Source organism: Falco punctatus (assembly GCF_963210335.1).
Source record: "Falco punctatus genome assembly, chromosome: Z".
Classification (NCBI taxonomy): Eukaryota; Metazoa; Chordata; class Aves; order Falconiformes; family Falconidae; genus Falco; species Falco punctatus.
In genome coordinates, this window is record NC_137586.1 from 16572859 (window position 1) to 16593645 (window position 20787).

The following is a 20787-nucleotide window of genomic DNA, read 5'->3' on the forward strand; positions in this document are numbered from 1 at the left end:
AGAAATAGCAGATACCCTTTGTAAACATGATAGGAGAGTGCTGAAAACACATCTTCAACACAAAGTATTCTGCTTCCCCCGCCTCCCCTCCCACCCCCCCCAAGTCTGGATATAGTACAAACATGGGAAATTTTAACAGAAGCTGTTCTCATTACACAGGAAAAAATCAGTGTCTGTTACCTCTGTAGATCTAATTATGCCAGTGTGCCAGATCAGGTGGAATCTTAACTGAAAACTAAACCTTTTATCTTCATCAATAAACTAACTCCTGCCAGGGGAACTGGAGCAATATCTTGGCATAAGGAAGCATCACCAGCACCAGGGAAATAGTGTGTTCCCCACCCTCAAACAACACTACTCCTTTTGAGAGATGCTTCACCCCAGCTGGTATTGTGCATCATTACCAACTCAGGAACAGAGCGTGCCACTATAATCATACAACTCACCTTCACCTGTGCACTTGAAACCTTTCATCTTTCATGTAAGCTTAGAGTATGTGTACACTGTGTGGCAATGTGAACAAACTCACTAAAGGGCCAGTCCTCCTGCAAGCTAGCAAGGTAGAATAACCAGGTGGAGAAAAAAGCCAGAGCAAAGCAACCCTGTCTTCAATACTCTGTTTTTCCATACCCTATTTTATGCTATCAGTTACTTCCTTCCAGAAACCAGGTATCTATAGCCTGTTGTGTACACAAGTTGGACAGATTCTGACTAAAGGCTCAGTGTATGCCTAGGCCAAAGCATTTTCCATTTGTACTGAACCGCTTTTGTAATCATTATAGGTGAATGTGAATATGTGCCAAAGGCAAAAATGTTGTACTCAACGTTTCCAAACCTTTCTATCTGTTCTCTATGAAGAGGGAAAATGCTCACACTCCTGATGACTAAGAAGACACTGCCTTTTCTGCAGAGCTAATCCAGGCAACAGAGAACCAAAGAAATGTGCCAACATTCATCCCTTTGAAATAGACAGCAAGACTATACTGTCTGGTAAATGAAGTAACAGCCAAACTGGTTTTCTTATCTGAAACAAGTTTTCAAGAAATTTGATCACTGAAAAACACTTCCACTGGCAGAAATGAATTGGGGAAAAAACTTTTTTTTCTTTAAAGTCAGGATTTTCTTTTTAACAGAAACAGGTTTCAACACCCATAGAAACTGCTGAAGCATGGTGCCCTATGCACCACATACTAAAGCCACGGTTTTCCTTAACTAACACTGCAGCACTCCTTTCTTCATACTGAACGAGAAGATGGCAACAACCCACTTCTCCTTGGTAGCACTGGAAACCAACATCAGAAGTTTCTAACTGCAATAAATATTTATCATTACAGTAACAGGTGATCAGCTTTTATATATTGCCATTCAGACTGACAGTACCTAGTACAAGCTCTGCTGTAGGATACACAGGTAGAGCCTCTTCCAAGTCAACTTTCAAGGGAAAAAGAGGTGCAATCTTTTAACAGATTCATGGTTCCCAGTCCAAGTCCCCATACATTGGAGCTACAGCAAATCACTTTTCAGAGAAACATAAACTGAAGCAAAGACTTAGCACTGAAAACTTCAGCCATGACACTGATTGCAATTGTTAAATCTTTTAAAGAAAAACTCCTGACTTTGGAGATTTTGATTTTGAGAAAGAAAATTGTCTAATTTTACAATAAAAGTTTGTTCTGCATTTAAAAAGTTACAGTTCATTTTAAAAAGCTGGTCATCCCTTCCTCTGAAATGTTAAGTCTAGAAGTGATGTGAAGTGCCTCATGAGAACTGCCTTCAGTTGTTCCACTTTTTCATGTTTCTCTGCATGTCAAAGCATCTCCTGGATAAAAGTCCTTGAAGAGACAGTTTCCTTCTCCAGCAATAGGAAATCACGGTCAATAACAGGAAAACAACCCAACATATAATCCCAATTTTAGTCAGCTACCATCTAGTTAGCACAATCGGCGGTGACTGAAATGCAATTCAGTGCACCAGAAGTAGGCATCTCTTTTAGGGAAGGAGCAATCACATTTGAAGCACTGCTGAACAGACTGACTAGCTACACACTGAATACAAAGGGACTCTGATGATTTGCTATGAGATACACGTCTTCTATTTAGTCCGCTAAACCCAGCTGAGGTATCTGGGTCGGTACACTGAAGCAGAAGCACACTTTTCACCCAACTTGATCTAAGTCAGGCACCAGGAGAGTGCATGAAACACTGCTGATGTCTCTGTAGCCATACAAAATCACTAGAAATACCACTTGGCCAACATTTATATAGACATGTAAATGCAAGATGCAGGATGCAAGATGCAAGAGCATGTTAAATTGCTTTTACTTTGGGGAAAAAAAATATAAATAGTTCATGTGCATACATTTTTATGGTATGAAGCTCTAAGTGCATTTGTATTTCTTATTTATGTTTGATGCACAAGGTGTACAAAACATTCACCCAAAAGATGCTGGCAAATCATGCAAACCTTCATATTAACAAAACATGCCTAGAATAAAGGAAGATCTCTCTCTCTCCAGGGACTACTGAAACAAGAGTTACTTGCTAAAAGGTTTTGCTAGCTAGAGTATTCCCCAAGCATGCTTCCACAGTAAGACCAGGAAATAACTGTGTGCTTGTGTCTATACATTATATATAGCTAAATCAGCAAAAAGACATAGATGATTTTGTTGAAAATATATTGATAAAGCCTTATTACTCAAATCTTACAGTATTCATTTGGCCCAGAAACACTTCATAATTTTAGAGCAGTTATCACAAAATATGCTTCTAAACTGTTGGCAGCAATACATAAAAAAAAGTTGGCTTTGTTTGACTTACCAGCAATTTAAATGAAAATGTAAAAGTGAAAATAGCAGCATGGTAAGCCTGTAAGTTCAAGTTCCTTATGGCATTGTTATGTCTGCCACCCTCGTTTCATTTCTTTACCACAGTTCCTGTACCACAACTCAGTTACCAGTTTCTTTGGCTTATCTTTAAAAATTGTTGCGAAGGACTGGACAGCAGATCAAGGAAACTGCCCCACACCAGGACCCCTTACTCAATGTCACGCAATATGTAATGGGAAAACCAACTATGACTGAAGTAAGATTAAATTCCCTTGGCAACACGAGCAAGGCTCCATGAACATTAGTAATGTTCCTTGGACAAAGGAATTGTTTCTGTGGTGGATATGGCAACAGCACACAGTCTGACTCAGTCAATTACCCCTGCAACAGTTTCAGTATACAAATCCATTTTCACACAGATTTTCCACCCATATTTACTAATACAAATGTTTTCAGTCAATTAATTTTGACTAAAATATCCGTTTTTACAAACTGCCTAGAAATCTAGTTAATGTTTCCATCAAAAGGAATATGGTATCAATTTTTTTCTATTTTCAATATTCTGAAGATTTCCTTAACAACACATGAAAACATATTTGCCAAGTAGTTGCTTTCCCAGGTTTCCTAGTCATTGAGACATCTAAACACTTCTCCTTACCCCTAGAAAATTTAGTACAAGTTAGGTTAAGCAAATGGAAAATGATTATATGAACACAGAAGGAAACACCAGTGTGCGATATATGTATCTATAAATGCAAGTACTACTTAATAGTGGGTTTATGTTATAGGTAACAGAAAACAGCCCTACAACAGAGCATGCAAATTTATAATTCAATGTAGATGATGTAAAACTTGAGGAATTTTAAGAAAGAACTGAAGGCAACAATTTGTTATTTCAAGAAAATGTGTTACTACTGGTTTTTTGTAATGAAGGCAAAGGGTACTTTAACTTGACAGTCCCTGGTTTCAATGCAAGGTCTGCCCGTAGCAAGGGAACAAAACCTAGCTTCTGGACTCAAAATTATCAGTTGATTAAAGTCCATGTGTGGAACACTTAAAAAATTTCTTCTGCCCTGAATAAATCTGTGTAATTTACAGAATTTAGATCGGCTCCATTACTTAAACAGACATGTACTCTTTTGATGCATTTTATCATTTACTTTCATACTGACAGTAGCTGATGGAATATAAACACGTGTTCAAAAGTAACTATGTACAAATATTTCTTTTGGACTGAATTTTGACACCTTCCCTCTCTCTCTTTCTGGAATTTTATTTCCATTAGCAAAGGAAATGCTCTTCTGATAATAAGCTAATACCAATGACCTGGATGTTTCAGTTTAATTCAAACTCAGCAGTGTTTTCCCTGGAGCATAGAATCAATTCTGAGTAATTCACTTACCAATAATCAATGAAAGGCACATGATACAATATACTTCGCTGTATATGTATCTGTCATATACATATACATGTATACTTCACTGTCATGCGAAAATACAGATTACATTTTAAACTAGAATATAAACTGATGGGAAATGTATCCACTCTCTCTGTTAAGGCCACTAGGGAATTAGGAACTATTTTATTTCTAGAGGACTGGGGAGAAGAAAAATCCCAACATTTTTATTTTAGCTTGGCAATTATTAGTACCTATGTTTTATGACATCAATCCATCTAAGCAAGAAAAAAAGCAGCAAGTTCTAACAAAAAAGTCAGAAGCCCCCCCCTCCGCTTTGTTCAGCTTCGTAAGTAAACTAGAAGATACATGGAAAAAAATTAGATTAGCATAGTAAATGAGCCACTGAAATAACTGGTATTTTAGTGATGTGCAACATTATGCGTAACATTATTAGCTTGAGTTTGCTAATTTTTTTGTGTAGTTCACATGTTTTCTGTAATTCACATTTACTCTTTATTGTAATGCATGCAGTAAAGCACAAATTTGTTACGTTTTCAGTATCTTGGTTTAATTTTGCCATGGTTTTGCTACACGTGGCCAGTATCGATGCATAGTTTTGAAATGCACATGAAAGGTGCTGGTAAGGAACTGTTAGGCAATTCATAATTTGCAGGTGGCACCTCCTAGGTAACACAAACTGAAACAAATATTTAACTTCTCTTTTGTTCTGTAATCTGTCTACCCACAAATTACAGCATTACATGCAGCTTGTCAGTTTATCTTGAAAAGCTGTCAATGGACCGAGCTAAAGTTGCGTAAACATCAGGATGAGGTGTGAGACTGCCACCTCTGTTGGAGGGAGAGACAAGTGCTTACTGCTTTCCTTACATTTCTGAGTGGTGCTCACGTATGGCTGTGGTAGAACTGGTGTAAGAACATGATCAGAAAAATAATTTTGAAATACAGCTGAAAATTATTGTAATCCCCACACAGAAAATTAGCTGGAAATAGAGAGAATGAAAAGCCGTGTTTTTTAAACTACTAAAGATGCATTCATTAACTGATCCTTAAACATAGGCAAGAGAGTACAGTACCAATCCTAAAGGACTGCTGGTGGACATACAGTTATCAAAAAAGCTACAGCTACAATCTAAAAATGAGAACATGTAATTCTTCACTTTGTTCCTATATACATTCCCCTTTGCAACAAATCGGAGTAAAACAAAATTATACAAATATTACACCATGAAACAAGAATACAGAAAACTTTCTACACACATTTAAGTGTTCGCTTCTTGCACAAAATATATTCATTATTGGCATTTCATAACCTATAGTGTAAAACATAGGTCAGAAGTAAATGAACAAGCAACATTCCTCGTCTACTAAACCATCATGCCTTTGGATAAAAGACAGTTCTTGCTCTGAGGGCTCTGAAGCAAGACATTTCTGATGTTGTTTCTGGGAAACTTTTACATACTATAAAAGACAGAAATCCACAGTATGAGGATAATCCTTTAAGGAATGTTCTGCTTCTCCGATCTTCTTTCCAAGAAAAAAACTTTTATTCGTATTAGAATAAAGGCTAAACAGGCCCGCTGTACTGTCAGACAAGTTTCCATAAGCATACACTTCTAACATGAAGAACAAACAGGGCAGACTGTTCTTTTTGTGGGAAGGCACATTTCAAAAGGGTGAAACACTTTCTGTAACCAGCTCTGTAACTGCAGAGAGTCTTTAGCACTCTGCAGCCATAGAAGATCCCTGTATTCTTCTGTAATTTTTTTGTACTTTGTACTAATATACCTTTACTAATGTAAATGTAGTATGAATGCATCACATCATCTTTGCACTCTTTGATAACCTAAGCTCAGCACACACTACCCTATACATGCTCTTCCGTAAAAATAATCCCTTTTGACAGCTATTTGTCACAAACTGGAATAATTAAGACCCCATCTCCTTAATGGCCAATGGAATTCAAGGAATAAAAAATTACCAAAACAATTATTAATAGACATTCCTCAGCATGTACACTGTACACTAGCCCAGAGCTTAATTTTTACTTTGGTACTTTTTCTGAGGAATTTCTGTAAATGAAAACCCACTTTAAACAAATGTCACAGTGCAAATTACTATGTTATGAACCTGCAACATCATAACATTTTTCCTTAAGGAACTTATTTATAAGGAAATGTTTGTTTCCATATAATAATAATAATGCATTTTATTTTATAATAAGGATGATCTTGCACTTAATGGAAAATACTCTTTATGAGTACAGCAGGAAGGTCTTTAAGCAAACTCACATTCTGAGCAATTTTCATTTCCTTATACCTTCCTGAATCTTCCCTAAAGCTTATGTTTTACTGTAATAAATAAGTTTGCCTTTACACAATCCTTAAATATTCACTAGAATTTCTTAGTTTAAAATCAAGTAATTAATAATTATTTTCATAATATTCATAATTAGTACATTTTAAAAACTAAACAGTTTGGCCAATGCACATAATACTGTAACCAACTATCTTCTTTCCAATCACACATAATAGCTAGTAATTATCAGTACAAAGCAACTACAGAGGAACAGTATTTAGTAGAAACACTATATGATAGCAGTGTTCAAAGATGTGTTGATATACAGTTGTGCATTGTGAAATACAAACAGAATTTCTTGTAAAACAGTTGAATACAGGAGTCCAACAGGAAAACAAATCAAATCCAAAAGACTAACATGTTTTTTAAGTGCCATACACTACTAAATTCTCACTAATACTTAGCATTTATATAGTATTTTACATTTGTAAAGTGCCATACAAATGCTATCTAGATTAAATGTATTATCTAAAGGCAGAATACAAATCCAAAGTGAATGATCAGATGAACAGCACCATGACAGTAAAATGTGATGTCATTACTAGAGGCACACCAAGTACTTTATGAATCAGCAAGCTAGGCATGAATTATAATGGAAGACTACATATTTACAAGGGGAAGGTATAGACATTAAATCATTACCATTCATTAAATAGGTTTCTATGACCACAAGGAATTCACACAGGAGCTGTAACTGGCTCCACAGCCTTAAAATGCCTAACTCAGAAGTTGTAGGAAACATAAAGAAACCATTTCAGTGATAAACAGCTTATTTCAAGTGCTAATACAAACAACCTTTAAGAGTTATCATTAACTTCAATTAATTCAAGTGTTAATACAAACAGCTTTAAGAGTTATCATTATTACACGTCAATGCGGATGCCATGTTTTATAGACATTAATTCTCTAGTGCCTGTTAAATACATAACAAATGAACATAGATGAGGTAAAGACGCTGTAATTGCCACGTACAGCCAATATGGTAAAGGAGGAGTTTTTCCAAATGGGCAGATCCAGAGGCCATGACGAATCCCATCACGGACGTGGTGAGACGTCCAGGATATGAACAACATCCAGGGAAGAAAGCACCATGAATCCTTAAGCCTGAAAAGGTGCATAATAAACTTTAATGTCAGAGCCACAACAGGAATCACAGTAGAACAATGAAGAAGTGGTCTCTGTGGAAGAGTCAGAGCAGCCTGCGGAAAAGAAAAATATAATTGGCAATGGCTACAATCATAAGAAAGGTTTGAAGTACTATCAAGTGGCTAAGTGGACGTGCAAAGAAAAACACACTGTTCCTTTCCACTGTAGTTGATCAAAATCAACAGTATGACTATATTTAGATAGGCCAGAGCTGTGTGCTGCTCTCTATTGTATGGTATGAATCATGCACCCTGCTAAGCATCACCAATGGCAATACAGCGAGGGAGACGGATGAGGCAAGCTATTTGTCATACTGTCATGTAGTATACAGGAACTTGCACAGTCTGCTGCACTGATTATTTGTATTTAATTTGAAGATAACTGGAAGGAGAACAACTACACAATACACTTGAAATATTTAATATGCTTTACTTGAAGTATTTCATATACTTTAATGGCATTCATTTTCAAAAATACATCCTGTATTATACCACAGTTAGAACCCATGAAGTTGTTTCAGCTGGACAGTATCTAAAACAGAAGAGTAATTTCCAATACAACAAAAATATGATCTAATTTACATGTATTTTAATTGCCTTGACAGAGTATTCTTTATGAAAAGGCAAAAGGCAAGTTCAGAAGCCAGCATTTGTACCATTTATGACTGGGGTTTTTATATCAACAACTCGTTTAACGTTACCTTAGTTTAAAGCCTGGTATTTGGTTTTAATTAAGGTGAATGTCCAGCTAGTGAGATAAAATTTAGCCATTTTTAAAAGTAGTATTTATCAATTTAATATACGTATTTGACAAAATATTCCAGATGTACATACCAGCAAGAGCAAGAACTATCTCCACAAGTTCAAAGACAGTAAAAAAAATTAAGTAATAATATTTTGGATTTCTAAGTAACTAAGTAGATTCTTGTTTCTGTAAGCACAGGAGAAATACTAGCCCATTACTAAAAGATCTATACAGGTGCTGATGCAATATTAATTGGATCAATTCAGATACTGGTGAACATTTGGAAAGACTGAACAGGCCCTAGAGACATCTCTTTGTGCATGACGGTGCATCTGATCATTATGTTGAACACATCCCTCACCGCATCTCTTGCAGAAAGCAAACGAAGTGTAGCTACAAGACACCAGCCAGTAACCCAGGGGTGCTCAAACTTTTTAACCAGGGGGCCGGCGCACGGATGCAGTGGCAGGCAGCCATCTGCGGCTGCTTGGTTTCCCTCCCCCAACCCCCGGCAAGGCGGGGGGGTGGGGGGGCGGAGGTGTCTGTAAATACCGGGGTGGATTGAGGACCCTGGGGGGGCTGTATCCAGCCAGCGGGCTGTAGTTTGAGGACCCCTGCAGTAACCCATTAATAGTTCAGTTGTGTTAACTATTGCAGCTATGGTACCTGACAGTGGGACTCTGGTGTAACTTCATCAAGTGCTCATGGATAATTTAGACAACTGCTTGGAACCCTGTCTTCTCTGTAAGGAAATTTTGATGTAGCTTTAGCCAAGAAATATAGAGATAGAAACTTACAGACTATCTTGAAATAAAGAGCCTGTACTTTAAACCAAAGCCAACATTAAAAAGCTTGCAGAAAGCTTTGCTCAATTTATTAGCTTCCCACCACATGCTTGTCCATGACTCTCTTGACCAGATGATGGGATTAAAAAGCTCATGAACTGTCTCAACAACTTTTAACTGTAATGGTACGGACCCAACTCCTTAAAACCAGTGCAAAGGGTGCATCTTCTACAACTTAATTTCTTTTCATCCAAACAGATTGTTCATGGATTAAAGTACAAAATCTTGTGATGGTGAAATGGTTTTTCAACTGCCCTACAGTCAGATTTTTGTTACTGTCAGCAAGAGCCTCAAAAGTCCGTATTAGCCTAATTTTGAAAAATCACCCTGGCTAGTGATACATTTTGGCAGATAACCTATTGATATCTGGTCACTATTTCTGCATTTTGAAAAAATTGGTGGCAAAGTCTAAGTAAGTCTTTCCCTTCTTCCCTACACAGGTCAGGTGCCAACAGCAATGCAGTAAGGAGAATGTGAATGTTAAATTATGTATGCAATGTATCAGCATTAGTGCCAATCTTTATCCAGTTTTGGGAAGGTGATGCTTAATTTTTTTTCATACAAATATTAGAAGGCAGGGTTGTTCACACAGCAAACTTGAGCATTCAATTTTAGCACAAGAAAACCCTATTTTGTAATTGCAGTACAGTCATCAGGCTTCAGAAATGCTACTGCCCAAGTTCTGAGGGAATAGCCTGCTTTCTCTTTTACATTCTGCAACTAGAGGCACATTTACATCCTTGAATTGCCAAGTCCAAGAGTCAAACACATAGCTCTACTTGGTAATATAAGCTGTTAAAGACTTTTTCCTAACAGGCAAATTTGTTTGCCTTTAGAAGTCACTGGATCTTAAAAAGCCTTTTCTGCCTCAAACCTCCTGGAAAAAGATGAACGTGGTTTGGGTGAATTTAGGGGAAAGCCCGCTGTAAGAGACATCAGGCTGCAGCTGCAAGCAGGATATATTCATAATACAAATTACCTTTGCATATGCCTACATGTTCAGTTTTAGAACATGTTTTTATTTTTACATGTAGGGGTTTTTTTACATGTTTTAGGTGCAAGATCTTGAAGTTCCTACTCCTCCAGCCCCTCTCACAAACTACAATGAGCAGCTGGAGCCAGGAGACAACAATCATGCAGCACAATCCAAGCAAACTCTTTAATACCTAAAATGACACCATGGAATTTATGTAACAACATGGGCTCCCTCACTTCACAAGCGTAACATCCTGAGTTTTGAGGGTGATGTGTGAATTCAATGTTAAATTTATTGTGTGTGTGCGCAAAGTTTATTCTCCAATTCCAGAAATGCTCTCATGTAGCCCAGATTAGTTAGCAGCAGCACATTAACCAGCTCTGTTTCATACGTTTGCTGCTACGATCTTGTTTGGCCCCAGCTGCTTTCTCTACACTTTTAGAAGCTGGTGAGTCTTAAGTAGCAAGCTTGCCATTTCTGCATGTCTGTTCTGCAACGCAAGTGTTTGGGCTACAAGCCTGCGGGACACTGGGAACAGCCCATCATGCTGTTCTTGTTCATCAGCAGTGGTGAGTATGACGGCAGGCTGCAGTAACTTTTGCTTTTAGAGCTAGTCAATGAGACAGATTCTTCAACACTTTTGTGCACATAATACACAGTAAACCCCACAAAGAATACAAAGAATTACAAATTCTAAGTAGCAAAGTCTTTGTAGACTTTACACTTGTTGCAAAAATGATGTGGCCAAAAGGGCAGGTCACACACTACTTGGTACACAAGTATTTATCAGAGTAAACATAAATACCATAGGTGACTATTTACACTGAATACTCCAGAAAAATGATGACACCATGAAAAAAAGCCCAACAACCAAATAATCCAAGCAGTGAGCTGTGTCAGCAGGAACAGGAGTAGATGACTGGAGCAACGTGAAGGTAGCAGTGGCATGTCAAAGGCAATACTGCCTTGCACTGCATAGAAGGGTTACTTCAGAAAAGTAACCCGTCATTAGATTTAAGAGTGATGATGAAAAGCTTTATAGATAATTGTGTACAGTAATGTGAAAAATACTATTGCTACAAATTAGTAATAGTGGTGTGGTTAGTTAATTAGATTTCTTATTTTATTAGTTCCTTAGTAACGTGTTGCATAAGCAGTGAAGATTACCATCTCTAAAATCAATTACTCTCAATCCTGCAATCTAAAGAGGGAAGAATGAGACTGGAACTAACAAATACATAGTAAAAAAGTATCCCACAACATAATAAATTACATAGGCAACAGCCTGAAATTACCACATGAAAAGGTAAGGTGCATCATATTAAACTGAGCAAAGAAAAATCACATACTAAAATCAGGTCTAGCTAGCCAGGCACTAACACAGCAGAAACATTTGTGTGGATTTCATTATATCATAAACTAAAAAGACTCTGATGGCATTGTAAGAAGACATAAAAACTTCAACAGATTTTTTTTCTTTTTAAAAAAACGGAAGTGTTGTATGTATGTGACATTCAAAGGAATTGATCTATGCTATTTGGCTCAAATGAAGTCTCACCTAAAATACTATACACAAGTTGGGAACAGGACCCTTTACAGGTAATGTACGCAAAGGGCAATCCAGAGGAGATGAGAAAACACCTAAGAGGTGTAGAAAACATAAATCCAGACACCCCAGATTTTTCTGTGATTTACTTAGTCAAGAAGACACTTTTTGTAAAGCATAATGGTTTTCCTGGTTATAAGAGTAATACTGTCAGTGCTGTAAGGGTCAAAAGACCTACACAGGATATGACTTACAAGTAAACATCCTTTATCAGCCCCGTTAATGTATGGAAGGGGGAGGAGTCTGTAGAGAAATGACTATGAAAAAGCCTTTGGGTACCTTGCCTTCTTACCTCAGCTAAGTATGTTTGGCTACTAAAAGGCTATTCTTTTACCTGTGATACCTTCTACCACTATATATTCTATTGTGGTTTTTGATTTGAAAAGCATTTTCTGGGAGATCACAGCAATCAGCTGTCTTTTTCAGAGAGATAACTATCAACAATACTTTAGGCTGGACATTAGAAAACAACTGCTAGCTGCTTGGGAACTGAAACAACTCAAGAACAAATTAGTGATGAAATTGCAATAATTTACTTTGTTTGGGATACTAGAGATCGGCTACACAAGCATTCTCCATCATGTAAAGTGTAAACGTATTTAACCTTGCCTCACTGATGGTAGTGAAGCGACAGGTCACCACCCAACTCTGATACAACACTCAACTTTCTAAACAGACATTGGTGAAGTGTGCCATCTAGTGGTCATAATTAAAAAAAAATACTGGTAATCTCAAATGCAAGAAAAAGCAGCAATAAAATTTTAACAACACTTTCTAATAATTAGCCATTCATTACTTGCATTTTCTGATTTTTAAAGAAAATATGCATGAGAATAATTATAATTTAAATGCTATACCAAAATGATAATATTACAGGACACATTAATCAACCAAAGTAACTTTCCTTTTCTTTATATAGTTTTATAATTTCACAGTATTCCCATACGCAAAAAGTACAGAAAAGGGAAGAACTAGAGACTACCTAGGGAGGGACGACATCAGGCACCAGTATAAGCTAGATGCTGGCTGGCTGGAAAAAGTTTTGGGGGAATTAAACTTCTTTAATAACAAGCTGAATGAGAGTCAGCAATGTGACCTTGTGGCAAAGAAGGCCAGTGGTATCCTGGGCTGCACTAGGAGTGTTGCCAGCAGGTTGAAGGAGGTGATCCTTCCCTTTCTCCTCAGCACCAGTAAGGCCACTTCTGGAATGCTGAGTCCAGTTCTGGGCTCCCCACTATGAGTGAAAGATGCGGCTACTGGAGATTGAGATCAGAGAAGGGACACCAAGATCGTGAAGGGACTGGAGCATCTTGCATATGAGGAAAGGATGACAGCTGGGACTGTTTGGCCTGGAGAAGGGAAGGCTCAGGGGAGATGACATCAAGGTGTACCAGTATTTGAAGGGAGGGTGTAAAGAGAAGACAGCCAGGCTCTTCCCAGTGGTGTCCTCTGACAGGGCAAGAGGCAACAGGCACAGACTGAAACACAGGAGGTTCCTCCTGATGTGAGGAAACACGTTTCCACTGTGAGGCTGACTGCACATGACAGGAGGTTGCCCAGAGAGGTTGTGTAGTCTACATCCATGGAGATACTCAAAACTTGTCTGGACACTGTCCTGAGCAACTGGCTTCAGGTAAGCCTCCTTCAGAAAGGGGAACTGAGAAGGCGACCTCCAGAGGATCCTTGCAACTACAACCACTCTGACTCTGTGAAAATGGCCTCTTTGTCAAAGACTGTCAAATATAAGGGGGAAACTGAACAAATGTACAAACAGGAAAATGTCTTTTCTCTACAACAAATAGGGATATTGTATGTAAACAAAACCTGATTTACCACCAGAAGTTTGATTTTTACATCTCAATTATAAGCAACAATGCTTCTTGCATTTACCTGTCTCCTACATATTTTTTAAAAAAATGGTAAACCATTTTGCATTGTTCTACTTTAATTAAAGGATTACAAAGAACAGTAATTTTCCCTCCACGTCTTTCCTTCCTCTTCTTCCTAGGAGCTACTTCCTTTGTGATCCACATGAAGACTGTAACAGCATTATGAGCAAACTGAAGGAGAAGAAAGAAGGACAGATGGTCAAACAACACAGTTATGCTCTGGTTGAATGGATTAAGGTTGGTATCTTCCCCTTCTCCTATGCAGGTCCATCCATAGGTGGGAGCGTACATTTTTGCAGGGGGGACAGTAAGTATGTATGCTAGCAACACCAGTATAATCAGCCTGTGAGGAATTGCGTTGCTGTGCAGAGCAAATGCCTGATGTAGAGTGGCAAGGCTCTAGCCATGGGGATCAGGAGCCAGCTGGTGTTGTCTGCCTGAGGTATGAGACCTGGAGAGTGTTAGAGAACTGTGGCAAGGGCTGGGGCAGCTAGAGCTTACAGAAGGTGCCAATATATCAGAGGGTATACAGAAGAGACTGTTGTGGTCAGTGAACGCTGGGTATGTATATTTAGAGTAGGCAAGAAGATAGGGATATATATATATTTATGTATGTGAATGTGGAAGCAGAAACATGACACATCTAAACCACTGGAGAACCACTGAGTAAGAATTCCATAACCTGGTAGTACTAATCCTATTGAGAAACTTTGTCCTAACAAGCAGTTCTGCAAATAGATGATTATCACATACATTCCTTAACAGGAGCCAATTCACCCTTTTACTTCTATTAACAAGTTTGACACTTGCTTTTTTGGTTTTTTGGTCTTTGGGGGTTTTTTGTTGTTCTTTTTTTGGGGGGTGGGGTTGTGGTGTTTGGTTTGGGTTTTTTTGTTTGTTTGTTTTTTACAATGAATTATATTTGAGGGCAAACTCGGACTGCCTTTGTAAACGTGACTGCTCACATACAGTTTGTTTGTGGGAAAAATATTTAGGGCCAGCTAAACCCAAATGTACTACTCAGTAAGACTGAATGAAATCAAACAGCAGCTCAATTATCTACTTTCCAGGTATTTCCACCCTTTATTGTAAACAGAAATGGAGTAATCCACTTTATACACAAAGTGCGCATGGCAGCACTTAATTGTTTAACTTATAGAACAAAGTAAATATGCTATACACATAGGATATCATGTACAAGGGCTTTCAGAACTCTTTTCAGAGCCTTGCAAGAAGCAGAATTTAACAGTAGACAAAATATTTTTAGGGCTTTTAAAATCTTAACTGCATACAAATAGAATTCCTATATATCTATTAAAAATGTATCTAATTAAAGTATCATCAGAACATCTTTTGTTTAGGATTTGGTAGAATAACAATAAAGTAAAACTTAACAACAAAAATAAACAATCACTGATCTACTAACTTACCTTTAGCGATAGGGAGCCAGCCAGAAAGAAGTGGTCCACATCAATGACAGAGGCAAGGAAGCCAGCCAGAGTGACCTCAGTGAAGTCACTTTTCTTCCGAAGTCCAATCACTATTGCCCAGGACCACATTCCTAGTATACCATGCACTGCATTATCAGAGAAGGCTCGGAGCCAGTCATTTTGCTGAATGAATGAAAACTGCAGAAGTCTGTCTGCTACAAAGCAGAATAGCCCCAAACCTAGACTAGATATAACTGAAGCTGTGCTGAAAGTTTGGAGAAGAGCATGGGCCTTTTCAGTCTCAGATGCCATGGCAAAAACCATGTCACAGCACACGAAATGTCATCAAGATATACACTGTGCATTGTCCTTTGTATTGTCAGTTGTTCTGTAAATGTCAGAGAACAGAAAGAAAACTATTCAAGAAAAAAGTCCGTTAGCACAAAACATTTATCACAGCTACAACAGCACAAAACCCCCAAATTCAATGTTTACATTTAATATTCCTACGAAATTTTTTATTTCAGTTTATTTGTTAACCTGAACACTACAGCTCTGAATTAAAACACTTGTCCTCTTTTAATTAGAAGAAGCACCACTGTAACACGGACAGCTGTAACTCCACTTTCTGAAATCTCAAATTTTACAAAATAATCTGAAACATGTCTATGACATTGAATACGTTTCATGATTCCTCCTGGTCTTAAATACATGATATTCATTAAATTAAATCCTTTACACTGTGACAACAGAAAAAGATTCCATTTGGAGGATTCTTAGGACTGATGCTCAAAAATTTCAAATCTCTCTATGCAACAAATATTAAAACTGAGTTTCAAATATATAATCCAAACCACTATTTTCATTTATATACTTTGTAAACATATGTATTATCACCCTAGTACCCCCCTCTGAGCAACCCCTTGTTTAGCTTGGAGACTGGCATGTAGAATAAGCATTAAGAAAACCAGAACCACTAAAGTACCTTCACTATTTATTGTAACACAAAGCCAACAACCAGTCAAAGAAGTAACCAAAACTCCTTACAGAGCAAAACTACATACCCTTTTCCTTAGCACTTGCTCTTGCAGCAAACTACTGTTACTTTTAGGATTTATCTACAGTCTGCCACACACTCTTAGTAACAGCTCTTTTTTTCAGAAAAAAAGAAACCTGATTTCAGTAATTTTACTTTTCAAAAGCTGACTGTCTAATTTTAAAATAAAGGTGTTATTAGCATTACTAATCACTTAAAAAACTTAAACCATTCATGTTCTGTAATTGTTATAAAACCCTCTCCTACAAGTTGATTTATTGGGAATAATTATTGTCTTTAAGTAACTGCTTGACACCTCAAAAGAAATTCCAAAACCAATTCAAGATCTTAAAGACACACCCAACCCCACTCCCAAAAAACAATTATAGGATACCTGGATTATAAAGACAGAGTACTCACTTCTGTAATAACATGAAAAAGAAGGCTTTTGAAATAAAAATCCTCATATAAATGATGTACTTTCTAGCTTATGTTAAGCACACTGAAAGCGGTCTTTGAAGGACAGTATTAGTTCTAACAATCCCAACTGTTACATGTTTTTCTGTATTTTTGGGGAGTCATGGAGATAGACCACAGTTTCCAAGCCTGCATCCCATCTAAAAACTGATTATTCCCAGTTTGCTATTTTTGTACAATATATTATATCTTGATAAACCTTCTTCATACAGTTCTACCAAGTAAATTTTTATTCTAAACGGGCTTTTCATGAATGTATTAGACTTCCTTTAAAAATGAGTACTTCTAACGACTTACAATGTTGATAAATAATAGTCTATGATTTTAAACACATTATTGATTACAAGATCCAGAAAATACAAAATGTTTCTTCCAGATTATTTACATGTCTGTTTATTGTAGAACTATCCACAGGACGTATTATTGACACTGGTCTTTATAGAGAAAAGACCCCTGAATCATTTATTTGGAAAATGTTAAAAGAAGGAAGCATGAATAATACATGGAGTTTGCACACAGATGAAAAAAAGTGGGTCAAGTTTAGAGTCTGTTAACCATGACCGTGCCTCTTCTGAATGAAGATGTAGAGACAAAGTATAGTCTAAAACACTGGAACTGCCATTTTCTAGTGGGTGACTGTATAATATACAGTGCGTTGCTGAATAAATCCCATTTTAAGGAACAAATAGGGATCTTCTCACAGTTTTTTACTCTATATAACCATTATGTCAGATTGGTTTTTATTTAAAATTACCATAAAATCTGTGTAAGAATACAATCTGTGAAGAACTGATGTAGCAACATACCTAACATACCTTTAAAAAGCACACCAGTATTCAGAATCAAACTTACCCTGCGACTAGGAGAATGTATTTTTTCCATTGCAGATGCCTTATTCCAGTAGCAAATGGGCTCTATGCCTCAGCATTGAATCTCTGTGCTTTCTGAATCCCGTTTGCCCAGTCCAATGCAGGAAAGACCAAACACCGTTTCTTCCATCCTAAATAAAGCAAACCAGGCATCAGTAAGCACCAATAATACACAAAGCTCTTCAAACTCTCTAAAAAACATACAAGAAAACTGAATGATAGTAAAAAAATACAGAAAGAAGCAACAATTTTTTCATGAATTCCTGAAATATAATTGAGCTAAAAGCAACTTCAGCTAGGGCTTAAGAGGAAAAAAAAAAAAGACCATACAATGAGAGAAGGACACATACAAAGATGGAACAAGACGATAATTAAAAGATAATAAACCCCAATGCCATGCAGTCAGAAAAGGGCACTTCCAGCCTTCTGTTTTAAGTAACTGCATTTCAAAATACACAGAGATGGATTCTAACAGATTTTTCCTTGTAACTGTGTGTCTGGAAGAATTACACCTAATGAAACATACCTGAGTCATGTTCAGGGATCTCTTTTTAGAAACAAATATCACCAGGCCAATTAGTGACTTTGGAATATATAAGTAAAGACCAACAAATTCAAAAGCAACCGAGGTCCGTGCCAGTTCTGCGACAGGTTTACACTGCTTTGCTACGAATATCATTAACATGTGCATAAAGTATGAGAGACTTAAAAGAAACCCCCAACACAGACTTGTGTGTCATGAAATAAAAGTAACAATTCCAACTGGAAAACAAGGACAATATGTGAATGGGTATCTCTAAACCAGAATTAAGAACAGGAAGCAAAACTGTGGCTTCAGTTTACCCTTAGTCAACAGCCATGTCCATAGCATGACTGTTCTTTTTACACAGTCTGTCTCTGGCATCTTTTAAAGACAAAAATGACAGCTGCCTGTGTAAAAATGAAATCACATCGCCAGCTACAATGGCATAAGTATAAATATTCTGCAGATCAAAAGTGAAATCAGACTAGAAAAATCAAAATTCCGTTCAACCAAAATAATTGCTGATATTACAAATTTTTATGTAAAACTATAAACTATATTTTTTCTCTGAAAAACAATGATTTTCAGACTGTTTACAAAATATCACAATAAAGTGTCACAGGTTTTTCTATCATATAGATCTCAAAACATAGTGGCAGAGCTTACAGTCTTGTTAGAACAGCGAGAAACAGATGTACTACACAAGAATGCTTAGAAGCCTATGGCTGGTCAGTTAACACAATGAAGGAAGGATTTAGGCTGAGTTTACATAAAACACATGCACACAACAGCTGATAAAATAACAGTGCTTAAGAGTTGTGATTTTTCATTACATTGTTTTATGAGATAAATATTAGGCACAATCTCCACCTATTCCCACAAAACACAATTTTGCTGATATATTTGATTTCATTTAAGTAAATTATTAAAATAATTTTAACAAATGCACAAATTAACTTGTAAATTACCGACACAAGAAGATATTTAGATCAAAGCACTCTAAATATGCATTTAGAGAAACAGCTGTCACTAAAAGCCCTTCCAATTCATGCTGTTAAGAGCAAAACAAAAATCCAATGGCTAAATCTATCATTTAGGAACACTGCTCTCCAAAATTTTTGCCACCATTTTGTAGGTCGTTATTTGGTACATGAATACATATAGGAATTTAACACATAAAATCAGTAGAATTATGCAATTTATGCAAGAAGTCAAAAGACTGCAGTAGTGCCTTATAATTCTATAATCTCTAAAAAACATTACTTGATATTGGATGCTAATTTATATGAAAAGCTCAAGGATACGTATTATCTCAAGGAAAAGTCGATCTGAGCCTAAAGCAATGTGAAGAACTGATAATGCAAGTATTTTGGGGTCAGAAAATTGCAATGCATAACTGAGGTTGGAGTGTGGAAGAAGGCTGAAGAGGAAAGAGGACAAAAACATGCTAGAAATCTGTAGGATTCTACCAAGACACTGAGGAAAAAAATGAATTAAACCATGAGAAAATTAAGAAAAACAAACAAACAAAACCCCAATAAAATCAAGATTTAGTTACATTGTTAATTTCAGACACCATAAATTAAAGTGTTTGAAAAGAGGTATCAAGACACCAAAATGTGGACCTTCTCCTTAATAAGTACTTTGGAACTGAGATGTACCTAAAAGAGTTGAAAGAAATATCCTAGAAGTATTTAGCAATGAGAAGCAGACCACCGTACTATCCATCCGAAGAAAAAATTGTCATCCTAGACAGAAAAAAAAAAATCAAAAAGGGAAGAAAAACGCGTGAGTATTTATGTGTTACCCTCATTAATTACAACATTCAGAACAAAAAAAGGCTAATCCAATTTAAGATTAAAATACAATTCGTATGTGTAGCTAAGGAGAGGGATGAAGGCAAGACAGGCGTGCGGCAGTCAGACACGTAAAATTAGAGAGATCAGCAACAATTTTCATGTCTTGAGGAAAGGGTGTGCATCGTCTCAGCGCCCAGCACCCAAGTCCCTCATCAGCCATCTCCTCAGTCACTACGAAACAGAAATGTACTGTCATCTCCGCCGCAAAAACGTAGCCAGGACTGTCAGGGAGCCTTAGAAGTAAGTGACATGCCTGTCTTTAGGTAAAGCACCACGTCACCGCTTCTTATGTTAAGCCCTCACAAAACGAACGGGCACCCGCGTTAACGGAACACGGACCTGCCGCTGGCTCCTGCCAGGCTGCTACGGAATTCCTCCCCCGCTTCAGCTCCTCAGCAAAACTTACTGCATTGTAAACGCACCGGGGCCCCTCACCAACAGCCGCCGCAACCCCGCGGCCGGCGGCCCGGAGCCGTGCGGAGAAGCCCGTGTGCCCGGCCCGCCCCGCCGCGCCCACCTGCGCTGCGGCCGCCGCCGCCCCCTCTGCCCCACCAGGCGGCACGGCCCGCCCCGCCGGCGCAGCGCTGCGCAGAGCACGCCGGGACGGCGGCCACCCCACGCCGCGGTGGGAGGCGCCTGCCCGCCCTGCCGCCCGCTGCCGCGCTGGCGGAGGGGGAGGGCACCTCGGGTCTGAGGGGGAATTTGCCCAGATATTAAAAGCAGGGTTTGGGTATTCACAACAAGGTTAGATAAAGCTCGGACACAGAAACCGACGACATAAGGCTGGT

The 20787-nt window shown here is 37.8% G+C and overlaps 2 protein-coding genes across 3 annotated transcripts in view; both read right to left on the reverse strand.

Annotated features, from left to right (window-relative positions):
- Positions 1-20787, reverse strand: part of HMGCS1 (3-hydroxy-3-methylglutaryl-CoA synthase 1) — a 94911-nt gene that overhangs the window by 58703 nt on the left and 15421 nt on the right. The window lies entirely within an intron of this gene.
- Positions 109-20717, reverse strand: TMEM267 (transmembrane protein 267). 2 transcript variants are annotated; one of them, XM_080372208.1, is made up of 4 exons: positions 20339-20717; positions 17601-17748; positions 15236-15623; positions 411-7798 (listed from the first exon to the last, which is right to left on the reverse strand). In XM_080372208.1, the coding sequence occupies exons 3-4, from the start codon at positions 15557-15559 to the stop codon at positions 7463-7465; spliced, it is 660 nt and encodes a 219-aa protein (XP_080228334.1). In that variant the 5' UTR covers positions 15560-15623; positions 17601-17748; positions 20339-20717; the 3' UTR covers positions 411-7462. The 2 variants fall into 2 exon arrangements, with proteins under 2 accessions (XP_080228335.1, XP_080228334.1); XM_080372209.1 differs by lacking the exons at positions 17601-17748; positions 20339-20717 and adding an exon at positions 16300-17594 and having other exon boundaries at positions 109-7798.